Raw genomic sequence first — 12,747 nt, forward strand, 5'->3', positions numbered from 1 at the left:
CCACCTGAGAGGGCAGCACTCGCTCAGTTTCTTTCTTTATTTCCCTCCTGGAGCAAGAGCCCATTCTTCATGAGCCTAAGCAATGGAGTCTAGATTTTCCAATCAGCCTTATTTTAAATATATTACTCCCGGCCTTAAAATAACACCGATTGGAAAAATCTAGGCTCACATGCCAGCAGGCTATACAACCATAGGGAGTATCATAGCTGAGCCCAATCCTATCCTCAGCCAGTTTCTCCCAGGGGCTCTGGCCAGCACTCTCTCTAACCCACCAAAGACAAGGGATCAAACCTGGGATCTTCCTGTTCTGTGTAGCTCAGTTCCACGCCGCAGGCTGAGCCATGGGACAGGAGAAGCCACCTTTGTTTTAATACACTTTGTGCTTGAAATATAATATTAAGGCTTCTTTTTGTTCAAAAGGGTTCGAGCACAAGATCACAGTGCAGGCCTCACCGACTGTCGACAAGAGGAAGGGTCAGGGGGGCGATGGATCCAGTCCCCCTGGAAGCCCCATCGTCATCCCCAGATTAAGGGCAATCCGCTGTAAGTACCTCTCTGGCACTATTACCAACTCATAGTGAATCCTGGGCCCTTTATATTAATCAGAAGCATTAGTTACAGGTGCAGTAACAAGTTCAAATGAGCCGCTGGATTTCTAGTGCAGCTTGGTGGGTTTGTGAGCATATTTTGATTGTAGAGCAAAACTATAATCAGTTATTCATTATTCCTCAAACTTAGAGTTCATAAATAAGCAAACTTATCCCCTCTCTCTCTTCCCCCCCCCTTCCTTAAGGCACTGATTATGCTGGGAGCATGTTACACCACCACCAACAGTCCTCACCTAAATGGCCCAATGGCTGTCAGAAGGCTATTTGACTTTGGAGGGCATCACGTTTGTGCCCAATCCGTCCACATTTGCCAACAAAAGAGGAGGGGCATCACTGGTTAGTAATGCGAAACAGGGGTCCTGGCTAATGTTTTGCAGGTTCCTAGCCCAGGGACAGTCACCTGTCATAGTGCCCCCATCTGTGCCTCGCCCGCCATCCACAAACATGCGTCACTGGAGGGTCATCAGGAGCAGGATTGCTGAACGACCTTTGCCCTCCTCAAACCTACTGACCCTAATTGCCGTGCCCTCTCACCAGCCTGGCGAAGATCAGCTGACAGCCCGGGCCTCGGTCTGCCCTGCCCTGTACAGAGGAAATTCTGCCCCGTTCCTTTTGCTAATCAACTCCAGCTAGCAGAACAGCACAGAGTCCGACAGACTAGGAGGTTCACTCTCATTGGTGTTTATTATTCAGCTGCAGCTGTTTTCATTCACCAACAACTCCCTGGTTGTGAAATTGAGCATTTGTAGATGTTCCCTTGACAATGTTTCACATCAGTTTGAGTATGTAGTTTCCAGATGTTCACTTATCAAGGTGCTGACTCTTTCTGGGGTGCATTTCCAGTAGCCCTTCAGTACCTCACCAAAGTGACAAGCCTCCATGAGCGGGTATCAACGGGCCATTCAACTACAGCAGGCTTCACAGCCATTCTGATGCTGTCGTTACCTGACATGCATACGGATACACTTTCTGTGGGGGGGAAAATCGATGAATAGCAAATCAGGTGCAGGAACCCTGGCTAGTTTTCCCACTGCCTGGCCTAATGTAGACACTACAAGATCACTTAACTCAGAGAATTGAACCAGAGATCCTAATGGCTCAGTACCACATTTACCCACTATCCCAGGGGTGTCTGAGCTGCAGCCTTGGAGGCTCAGGTGGGCCCCCGAGCCCTGGCAATCAGGCCCTCGAAGCCCAGATAACTCAGAGCGATATCTGTTCACGTTTCTAAGTCGCTGGATTGTCCTGTTTGAGTTTTGTGGGCCTGGAGGATTGGGAAAGGGCTGTTCTTAGTGCTGTTGCCTCATTGAGGGATAAATCCCAAATCAGAACACTGACAATCTGTTACTATCAGCAACCTGAACACTGATTGGGGAATATCGGTTGGCAAAGGATGCAAGTGACATGATTGAGAAGAGAATTAAAAGCACTGACTGCAAATCCTCTGGTGTAAAATGCAGCAATTCCACCCTCTAGTGGTCTCTAAATGCACATTCCTGATTTCCAAATCTGTGGAGTCTTTACATACACACTATTAATGAACTCAGGACGTCCTAAAGCGCTTTACAGTAGTAAAGTAGGAAACGAGGCAGCCAATTTGCGCACAGCAAGGTCCCACAAACAGGAAAATAACAATGAGCAGATAATCTGTTTTTGGTGATGTTGATTGAGGGATAAATATTGGCCAGGACACAGAAAAGCAGGGGAGTTCTCCCCTTCGAAATAGTACCATGGGCTGTTATACATCCACCTAAGAGGGCAAACAGGGCCTCAGTTTAAAAGACAGCACCTCCGACGATGCAGCACTCCCTCAGTACTGCACTGGGACTGCCTGCTTGGATTATGTATTCAAGTCTCTGCAGTGGGACTTGAACTCACGACCTTCTGCCAGGGCAAGGAAACACACATGTAAAGAGCCTGTCTCAAAAGTTCTCACTTGTACCCGCAGATAGAATATTTTTACTGGTGGCTGGTTCGATCTATTTATGATTAGGGTTTCTATTTGGAATGGAATTAATTTTAGAACTATTTAAAGGAGGGAGAGGAAAGACCCAGAATTACTTGGCCAAATCACGTGACATTGTGACCGCACTCCAACACAAATTACATCAGGTCGATCGCTGACCTCCAACCCACAGAATGTCGGGCTCTGGGCACCTTCGGGGCTGTGGAGTTCACCACCTTTGTAAAGTTTTAGAAGTTTGTCAAATACTGCTGAATGAAGATGCTACCCTATTAAAAAATTTCCACCACTTCCCATCTCCCAGTGGACAATTCCCACTATAATAAAATAACCAGCAACACAGAGCCTGGTCAGCAAGTATCAGCAGGAAATTAGACCCCATGGGGGGAGGGGAAAAAAATTCACAACCAAATTAGATGCTGTCCACACACTTGCTTTGCAGCAGGACTCATGGATAGTGAAATGTGCCCCCCACCCTCCTTTCTAGCCCAGGAAGAGCAGACAGTTGCAGTGTCCTTACCGAGCCCCAGCTCACTAATTAAGAATTTGACCAGAAACTTAACTGGACCAGCCACATAAATACTGTGGCTACAAGTGCAGGTCAGAGGCTGGGTATTCTGCGGCGAGTGACTCACCTCCTGACTCACCAAAGCCTTTCCACCATCTACAAGGCACAAGTCAGGAGTGTGATGGAATACTCTCCACTTGCCTGGTTGAGTGCAGCTCCAACAACACACAAGAAGCTCGACACCATCTAGAACAAAGCAGCCTGCTTGATTTTCACCCCATCACCACCTTAAACATTCACTCCCTCCACCACCGGTGCACCGTGGCTGCAGTGTGTACCATCTACAAGATGCACTGCAGCATCTCACCAAGGCTTCTTCGACAGCACCTCCCAAATCCGCGTCCTCTACCACCTAGAAGGACAAGAGCAGCAGGCACATGGGAACAACACCACCTGCACGTTCCCCTCCAAGTCACACACCATCCTGACTTGGAAATATATCGCCGTTCCTTCATAGTCGCTGGGTCAAAATCCTGGAACTCCCTTCCTAACAGCACTGTGGGAGAACCTTCACCACACGGACTGCAGCGGTTCAAGAAGGCAGCTCACCACCACCTTCTCAAGGGCAATTAGGGATGGGCAATAAATGTTGGCCTTGCCAGCGACATCCACATCCCATGAATGAATTTTTTAAAAATTTATCGGGAATTATATGAGCTCGGCACTGTGTTATTGAGAAGGTCAATGCAAAGTGGAACCACTGGTTGTGTAGTAGCTGCTGTTGAATGTGACCGCAACTAGTAATTGGATTGTTTCTCCTCCACAGTGACTCCCGGGGAAGGCAGTCAGACCTGGGGCCGCAGCACCATGTACAAGCGCGAAGAGTTCGAGGGCCACAAGAAGAAGGGGCGGACCTGGGGGCCGAGCTCGACGCAGCAGAAGGAACGGCTGGGTGGCGAGGACAGGTGAGACTCCCTATGTCTGGGACTCTTGTGGTGATTTTACCTTGCTTGCAGGCGGGTGACACCCTGGTGGTAATTCTGCCCAGCCCCCACCACCACTGGCCGCCAATATCAGCTGTCCCGATGGTGCCCAGAACCTGACTTCTCACAGGTCAGAGGCCAAATGTGGGACTACATCCCATTAGCCCTCAAACAGACCCCATTGATAGATGGCTGGGAGGACAGAGCTTGATGCTCAGGGTCCTTAAACTACAATAAAACCACTTACAGTCTTCACAGTGAAGTGAAGGAGCCTTTTACCAGACCAGATATATCAGGTAGGGAAGGTCTACGAGTGGGTTTTGCTCATGATGAAACTCCTATCTTTTTGCATATTATTTTACACTGGGTAAAATCCTGTATCTATTCAAAATTAAGAGTTGTGTATTTTTATGCTTGAGGTGAGGACTCTGATCACTGGACAGAGGAGCACATTCCCATTTCAGGCTCCAAGTGTCAGTGTCAGGTTCTGGCACTTCCCCCAGATCAAGATTGATACAGAGTAAAGCTCCCTCTGCACTGTCCCATCGAACACTCCCAGGGCAGGTACAGCACAGGTTAGATACAGAGTAAAGCTCCCTCTTCTCTTCCCATCAATAAACCTCAGCCCCAACCTCAAGAGCGTGCCCCACTGCACCAGTGTGGCATTGTTACTCCTGCCAGCCATCCTGTTGCCTTTGGGTGAGATTAGTTCCCAGTTAGGGGCAATTTTGTGCGATGGGTCCACGTTCACTAGGACCTGGACGGAGTCTCAATCCCGTCCCTAATGAACGTATGTCAGATATATAGAATAGCGCATAAAAACAAGTGGGGCCAGGGGCCATAAATTTAACTTAGTGAAAAGTAAATTAAAGCAGATACAAGGAACAACTGTTTTTTTAAACTTTAAGAAATGGTTTGAATAGTTGGGCACGGTAGGAGAGGTAAAGATTTAGGGGGCGGTTAAATTGCATTTGGTGCTAGGTTGGACCAAGAAGTGAGTTTTGATGGTCTGAATGGCCATATCATTCAGTCTCTGCATTTAACCCAATCCCGTCCCATTCTCTCTGACGCTGTTACTTTGCCTTGTTGCGTCTACAGGTTGAAATCACTGGGGGACGGCAGCAAGTTTTGGTCCTCGAGCGCGCCAAGCTTGGGAAAAACTCCCCGGCACGTTCCAATCACCATGGGATTCGCAAGCCTCACCGAGATGGGTAGGTGATCATATTTAAAGAGAGAGAGACAGAGACAGAGACGGGAACATAAGAACAGGGGGCCATTTAGCCCCTCGAGCCTGTTCTGCCATTCAATGAGATCTTGGTTGATCTGTATCTTAACTCCATTTACCCGCCTTGGCTCCATATCCCTTAATACCCTCGGCTAGCAAAAATCTATCGATCTCAGATTTAAAGTTATTAATTGAGCGAGCATCTACTGCTTTCTGTGGGAGAGAGTTCCACACTTCTACCACACTTTCTGTGAAGAAGTCTTTCCTAACTTCTCTCCTGAATGGCCTGGCTCTGATTTTAAGGTTATGTTCCCTTGTCCTAGACTCTTCCCCACCGCTCTGCCCGCCCTTCCTACCACCCCCAGCAGAAAACGTTCCTCTCTATCTACCCTATCAATTCCTTTCAAAATCCTTAAAGCCCCAATCAAATCACCCCTTAACCTTCTATATTCCAGGGAATACAAGCCTAGTTTATATAATCTCTCCTTATAATCTAACCCTTAGAGCCCTGTGCTCCCCTAGTGACCTGGACTCACGAGGGGTATTGGGGAGTCTTGCAATTAACCTCAACATCCTTGGGGCAAGGGAGTGGGGAATGGAAACAAGTCGACCAGGACCCCCGATAATGAGCCAGCGACTCCCAACGGCAAAGTTTGGGAAAGAAAGTCAGTCTTGCAATTATATAGCGTCTTTCACGACCTCTGGAAGTCCCAAAGCGCTTTACAGTCAATGAAGTACTTTTGAAGTGTGGACACTGTTGTAATGTAGGAAACGTGGCAGCCAATTTGCGCACAGCAAGGTCCAACAAACGGTAATGTGATAATGAGCAGATCATCTGTTTATTTTAGTGATGTTGGTTGAGGGATAAATATTGGCCAGGACACCGGGAGAACTCCCCTGCTCTTCTTCGAAATAGTGCCATGGGATCTTTTACGTCCACCTGAGAGGGCAGACGGGGCCTCAACTTAACAACTCCTCCGAAAGACGGCACCTCCGACAGTACAGCACTCCCTCATTGCTGCACTGGGAATGTCAACCTAGATTATGGGCTCAAGGTCTCTGGAGTGGGACTTGAACTTATAACCTTCTAACTCAGGCGAGTGTGCTACCCTCCGAGCTACAGCTGACACCGTGGTAAATCCTTCGTTGACTGTAAAGTGCTTTGAGAATTCTTGAGGACGCGAAAGGAACTGTATAAATGCTAGTCTTTCGCGTCCATTTGCAGATGGCTTGCAGGTGCATTAGGGAGCTGCGTAGATGTATCGAGCGCTGGTTAAAATGGTCAGATTGGATCCTCACACTAGCTCAATCTTTCCACAGAGGGACAGAGTCCGAGTGGAGGAGGAGTCCAACATCCAAACCAGTCGCATTTGTCGCTCTGCTTCCACGAGAGCGAGGGCAGCAGCACAGACGACAGCCCGCCCGTCGGCTACACGCTGAGCGACAGCCTCAAGCGCTGCTCCCAGCGGAGAAGGAGTGACCTGGTGCTGCTGGGCTGCGCCAACATCTTGACCTCGGTGGCCCTGGGCTTCGACCTGCTGGACCTGGGTCGGCAGCAAGTGCTCCAGGACGAGCAGGAGGCCAAGGAGGAGAAGAAGAAACGGGAGGGGATCTTCCAGCGCACCGGCCGATTCCGAAGCAGCAACAGCCCCCCGAGCCGCATCGCGACCAGAAAGGAGGAGTCAGTCATCCCCTCGCTGGAGGGCTCGTCCTCTGTCACTCTCCTCTCGCTCTCCTCCATCTCCGACTGCACCTCCACCCGCTCGCTCCTGCAGTCCGACAGCGACGAGCCAAACGGGTACGAGATGCCGGGCGTAGCAGAGAGTCTGCCGGGGGCCTCCACCGTGAACCCACTGGTGGACCTGACCGTGGAAAGTTTCAAGAAGGACCCCAAGCAGTCACTCACTCCTACTCACGTGACCATGGCGTCTGCCGTTAAACGGGGGCACAGGAGGATCCCGTCCGACAGTGCTATCAGGCAGACACAGACCCAGACGCACAGGAGGACCCCATCAGACGGCAGTGCACAAATCGTAATGGACGCAGGTAAGACGCCATGTCCATCCTTTCCCTGATATGTTACTGCTTCCAGTACAGTGGATACCAGTGGGTTAATGGAACCACGTTACCCTGGGAAAACTCAGCTTCTTTTCTAAGGGTGGTTCAGGTGAGTGAGTACACAGCCCTTCTGAGGGACTGGGCCACACAGACCAGGAAAACCCCAGGCTTAAGGCCTGTGCAGTGGTAGCTGACCTTAGCCGAGTCAGCACCAGGGCTTTAAAATTAGCCTCAGCGTCTTTCTTTAGGCTTGAGAGCTAGAAAAAAGAAGGGAGACACAGCTCAGAGTTCCCACTCCCCTGGCCTATCCAGAGTCTCCTGCTGTGGAAAGTGAGTGTGGACATAGCTATCAGGTGGGGACTAGCTCAGGCTCTGATGTGACGTCCCCACAGTCAAATAGCCTGCTCGGGTGACTGGTGCTTGTGGATCTATGCCCCAAGAGCCGGCTCCTTCAGGGAGACGAGAGTGGGGAGATTTTTGAAGGGAAGGGAGAAAAAAAATGATTTTATAAACACACAAGTGCATTGACAAATTTTTGCATGGACGTTATTGAAAAATATTATTGCATCATTGTCGCTCATTTATGTGACGTCATTCTGTCAAGGGACTATTCAGTTCATCCTCCTTGCCCAAAACATGGCCATGTCCCCTTTAAGAGTTACAATGTCAGGTGTGATGTTGGTCATTTTATGGCACTGTGGTGCAGTGAGTTAAGCTCTAAGCCGCTGTGCCATGGGTTAGCAGGGTGTAGGATGACACACGAGATTCCTTAACTCAACTACACTACTGGTGGACATCTTGAGCCGAGGCCACAAGCATCCTGACAGGAGGACCAGGAAAACCGAAAGGCTGAGGCCTCTCTCGAGCACCTTCTCACGGGCGTGAGAACAGGGATCCAAGCAGCCTTGTTTTAAATCCCTCTACAGCCTCGCCACCCCTCCCTATCTCTAACCTCCTCCAGCCCTACAACCCTCCGAGATCTCTGCGCTCCTCCAATTCTGGCCTCTTGCGCATTCCCGATTTTAATCGTTCCACCATTGGCCGCCGTGCCTTCAGCTGCCTAGGCCTAAGCTCTGGAATTCCCTCCCTAAACCCCTCTCTCTCCTCCTTTAAGACGCTCCTTAAAACCCACCTCTTTGACCAAGCTTTTGGTCACCTATCATGGTAGGCACAGCACAGAAGGTCATTCAACCCATCGTGCCTGTGCCGACTCTTTGTAAGAGCTAGCCAATTAGTCCCACTCCCCTGCCCTTTCCCAGTGGCCCTGTAGATTTTTTCCCTTTAAATATTTATCCAATTCCCTTTTGAAAGTTAGTATTGAATCTGCTTCCACCGCCCTTTCAGGCAGCGCATTCCAGATCATCACAACTCGCTGTGTAAAAAAAATGTTTCCCATGTCACCTCTGGCTTTTTGCCGATCATCTTAAAGTGACTCTGAAAAAAAGGGGACTTCATCTCTTGGGAATCATGCATGGTGGGAGATGGCTTACAACATAGGTCAGCACCCGTGGGCTAGAATAATAGCCAAGAGTTTTGTCATAGCCCAGATAATTGTCCTTATAATTCTAACTGGTACAGTGTATTGGTTGAAACGATTAATTAAGAGACTGTCACAGAAAACCTGAACTTGGAATTGGCTGCTTCAACTAAAAAGGATAGAAAAGGGTACTTTCTAAATGGTAAAAAGTTAAAAACAGTGGATGTCCAAAGGGACTTAGGGGTTCAGATACATAGATCATTGAAGTGTCATGAACAGGTGCAGAAAATAATCAAGGCGGCTAATGGAATGCTGGCCTTTATATCTAGAGGACTAGAGTACAACGTGGCAGAAGTTATGCAGCAGCTATACAAAACCCTGGTTAGACCATACCTGGAGAACTGTGAGCAGTTCTGGGCACCGCACCTTCGGAAGGACATATTGGCCTCGGAGGGAGTGCAGCGTAGGTTTACTAGAATGATACCCGGACTTCAAGGGTTAAGTTACGAGGAGAGATTACACAAATTGGGGTTGTATTCTCTAGAGCTTCGAAGGTTAAGGGGTGATCTGATCGAAGTTTATAAGATATTAAGGGGAACGGATAGGGTGGATAGAGAGAAACTATTTCCGCTGGTTGGGGATTCTAGGAGCAGGGGGCACAGTCTAAAAATTAGAGCCAGACCTTTCAGGAGCGAGATTAGAAAACATTTCTACACACAAAGGGTGGTAGAAGTTTGGAACTCTCTTTCGCAAACGGCAATTGATACTAGCTCAATTGCTAAATTTAAATCTGAGATAGATAGCTTTTTGGCAACCAAAGGTATTAAGGGATATGGGCCAAAGGCAGGTATATGGAGATAGATCACAGATCAGCCATGATCTTATCAAATGGCGGAGCGGGCACGAGGGGCTGAATGGCCTACTCCTGTTCCTATATCTCTTTATGTGGCTCGGTGTCAAATTTTGTCTGATAATCGCTCCTGTGAAGCGCCTTGGGACGTCTTTCCCCCATAGCCCTCCAAATGTTTCCTATTCGAGTATTTATCCAATTCCCTTTTGAAAGTTACTATTGAATCTGCTCCCACCGCCCTTTCAGGCAGCGCATTCCAGATCAGAACAACTCGCTGCGTAAAAGGAAAGTCCTCATCTTCCCTCTGGTTCTTTGGCCAATTATCTTAAATCTGTGTCCTCTGGTTACCGACCCTTGGACGAGTCATTCTGGTGCCCGCCCAGTGTCCGCTCCACCTGCTGCCCCCTCATTTATTTTTCTTTCCATTCGCTTCCAAGGAATTCCCAAGGACACGGCCGAGATCCCTCGCCTGCCGGATCCAAGCTCCTTCCTGCCCCCGATCCTGCGGCGGAAATCCTCGGAAAGGGACGCCGCGCTGGAAAGGCCGAAGACTCTGGAGTTCGCGCCGAGGCCCCGGCCCTCGGCCGGCGGCGGCCGCCCGCGGATCGACCCCTGGCGTTTCGTCTCCTTCACCAGGACTCACAGCTCGTCGCCCGCCAGCAGCGCCGAGACCCCGACCAACACCGACTCCGGCGGCAGCGCGGCCGACGAGCGCCTCGGGACCTCGTCCGCGGCCGACACGCGGCTCGGGCGGAGTCTGCTGGACATCGACATCGAGGGGCAGACGGCGGACGGGACCGTGCCGCTGTGCCGGGCCGACCTGGCCCTCCACAAGGAGTCCATTTACAACGTCGAGGGCGGCCACATGCGCTGAAACCCCGTAGGCCGCAAATCCGTTGCCCCGGCAACCAACCGCGTGACCTGCGACCTCGCCCTCAAAAAGCCCTTTGACCGACGCTTGTCAAAATCCGCTGCCCTGATTGGACAGCAAAAAAGTTAAACCATCCAATCCGTACGCAAGACCGGGAAAAATCCAACTGCCTGATTGGATGATTGAGAGGAGCGCGTCATCTGTTGCTAGGCCCCCGGTGGAAAAATATTCAGCTCCCAAGTTGCAGAAGTGGCCCTGGGTTATAAATAATAAACTTTCTGTAACTCTCCGGAGTTAATATTTCAACACAATAGTCTTCAAAAGCAGTTAATAATTGTGTGGTGTATTTAGGAGTTGCCAACTCTGGTTGGACATATTCCTGGAGGTTTCATCACATGACCTGGTCAAATAGCCCCCCCCCAAAATCTCCAAATATTTTTATAATTAATAAACAAAAAAAAAGTGTTCCAAGAAAATGACAAACACAATTCTTTTCTAATGCCCTTTATGATTTTTCTCCTGGGTTTTTGCTCGCAGCAAGTATCCTGGAGATTAACCTTCAATTTCTGGAGACTCCAGGACAATCCTGGAGGGTTGGCAACCCCAAGGTGTATTTACTGTGGGTGTGAAGGTTGCCAGTCTCCTGTTCTCCATTTTCCTCACTCTACCTTTCTGCACCCACTAAAATGGTGAGCAGGAGATACTTTTCAATGCAGAACTTTGTGTTGTTAAGAGTTGTGTTATCAAATTGACAAAGAACCCAACTCAGCAGGATGGTCTCATGAAGCATTTCTCCTCATCCTGGTCCATATGGATTTAGCTCATCTCAGGGTGGGGTGGGGGGAGGGGGGGAGGGCACTACAGTTAGCCTCAGTGACTGTGTGGGAGTTTGGGGTATGGGGTGGGGTGGATTTAAGAACAAACCAGAGCCTCCCGCCCCAAATACTATCTGTGAACCATGTAGGAAAACAAGTGGGTGCAGCTTTGGGGTACAACACAACACGGCTCAGTCAAACAGCTCGGCCCCTCTTCGCAACCTGTCGTATCAGGGGGCGATTGGCACCTGTGAAACTGTACCCCTCAAGTCGCTGCCTTCGGGAAGGGAGAAGGTCAGGGGAGGAGGGGGAAGAGAATGTATTTCTCTCTGAGCGAGAGGAGGGTGAAAGCTCCTTGGCCGCAGAACACTCTCAGTGAGGGCAACAGGTTCATTAACTGAACAGGCCCAGTTGGAGAAATGCATCATGGGAAATAGCCTCTCTCAATGGGCAGGACAAGGAATCGAGGCCTGGTGATCTGTTAGGCCCAGAGGATTCAGATCATTTTTCCCAAGTATGTCTTCCAAGCAAGGGGGTCCGACATTTTGACCTGGGCCTCAACCATCTAATGTACATTTGTAAAGTGCCAAGCCTTTCATTAGCTCAGGATTAGACCTTTCTGTTCAATAGACACCAGTGTTCCTGATCATATCCATTTGGTTTATATCCCAGGTAACTCATTTGAGAAAAGCTGAACAAGGCCACAGACTCGCATGAATTTAACTGCTAATTAAAAGGGAGGACAGAATTAATTCTTAGAAAGGGACACTCCTGTACACAACTTTTCAGTCCACGTTGGTTTTAGGTTTTAAGGTGGGTGGTCAGAGGCTGGCTGGAGGCAGCCATTCAGCGTTGAATTTTCTCTTCAGTGACGTCACGAACAGGGAGCACCCCATTTCTGAGATTAAAATGGAACAGAAAAAGGAGGCTTATAATTAATGTCAGGTTCATAAAACAGTAGAGAATCCAGCAGAAAGTACAGAGGTGAACTGAAAAAGGAAATAAGAGAGGCAAAGACAGCATGAGAAAAGATTAGTGGGTAACATAAAAGGGAACACTAAAAAGTTATTTATAAACATAGAAAGAGTAAAAGGATAGTCAAAGGAAGGGTGGGGCCAATTAAGGACTAAAAGGAAATCTTCTAGTGGAGGTAGAGGGCATGACTGAGGTACTAAAATGAATACTTTGCATCGGTCTTCACTAAAGAGGATGCTGCCAATGTCACAGTAAAGGAGGGGGGGGGTAGAGAATAGAGGTCTTTAAAAGATTGGCAGCGCTCAAAGTAGAAAAGACACCTGGTCCAGATGGGAGGCAGCCTAGGTTGCTGAGGGAAGTAAAGGTGGAAATTGCAGAGGCTCTGGCCACAATCCTCAGATATGAGAGTGGTGT

At 49.1% G+C, this 12,747-nt stretch overlaps 1 protein-coding gene across 1 annotated transcript in view; it reads left to right on the forward strand.

The window, feature by feature from the left end:
- Positions 1-11,342, forward strand: part of map3k10 (mitogen-activated protein kinase kinase kinase 10) — a 53,999-nt gene extending 42,657 nt beyond the window's left edge. The window contains exons 6-10 of the mRNA XM_067974938.1: positions 421-543; positions 3,906-4,044; positions 5,161-5,273; positions 6,608-7,333; positions 10,110-11,342. Coding sequence (XP_067831039.1) covers positions 421-543; positions 3,906-4,044; positions 5,161-5,273; positions 6,608-7,333; positions 10,110-10,546 — 1,538 coding nt within the window. The 3' untranslated portion in view covers positions 10,547-11,342. The remainder of the gene's footprint in view (positions 1-420; positions 544-3,905; positions 4,045-5,160; positions 5,274-6,607; positions 7,334-10,109) is intronic.
- The last annotated feature ends 1,405 nt before the right edge of the window (positions 11,343-12,747 follow it).

Source organism: Heptranchias perlo, chromosome 41 (genome assembly GCF_035084215.1).
Source record: "Heptranchias perlo isolate sHepPer1 chromosome 41, sHepPer1.hap1, whole genome shotgun sequence".
In the NCBI taxonomy this organism is placed as follows: Eukaryota; Metazoa; Chordata; class Chondrichthyes; order Hexanchiformes; family Hexanchidae; genus Heptranchias; species Heptranchias perlo.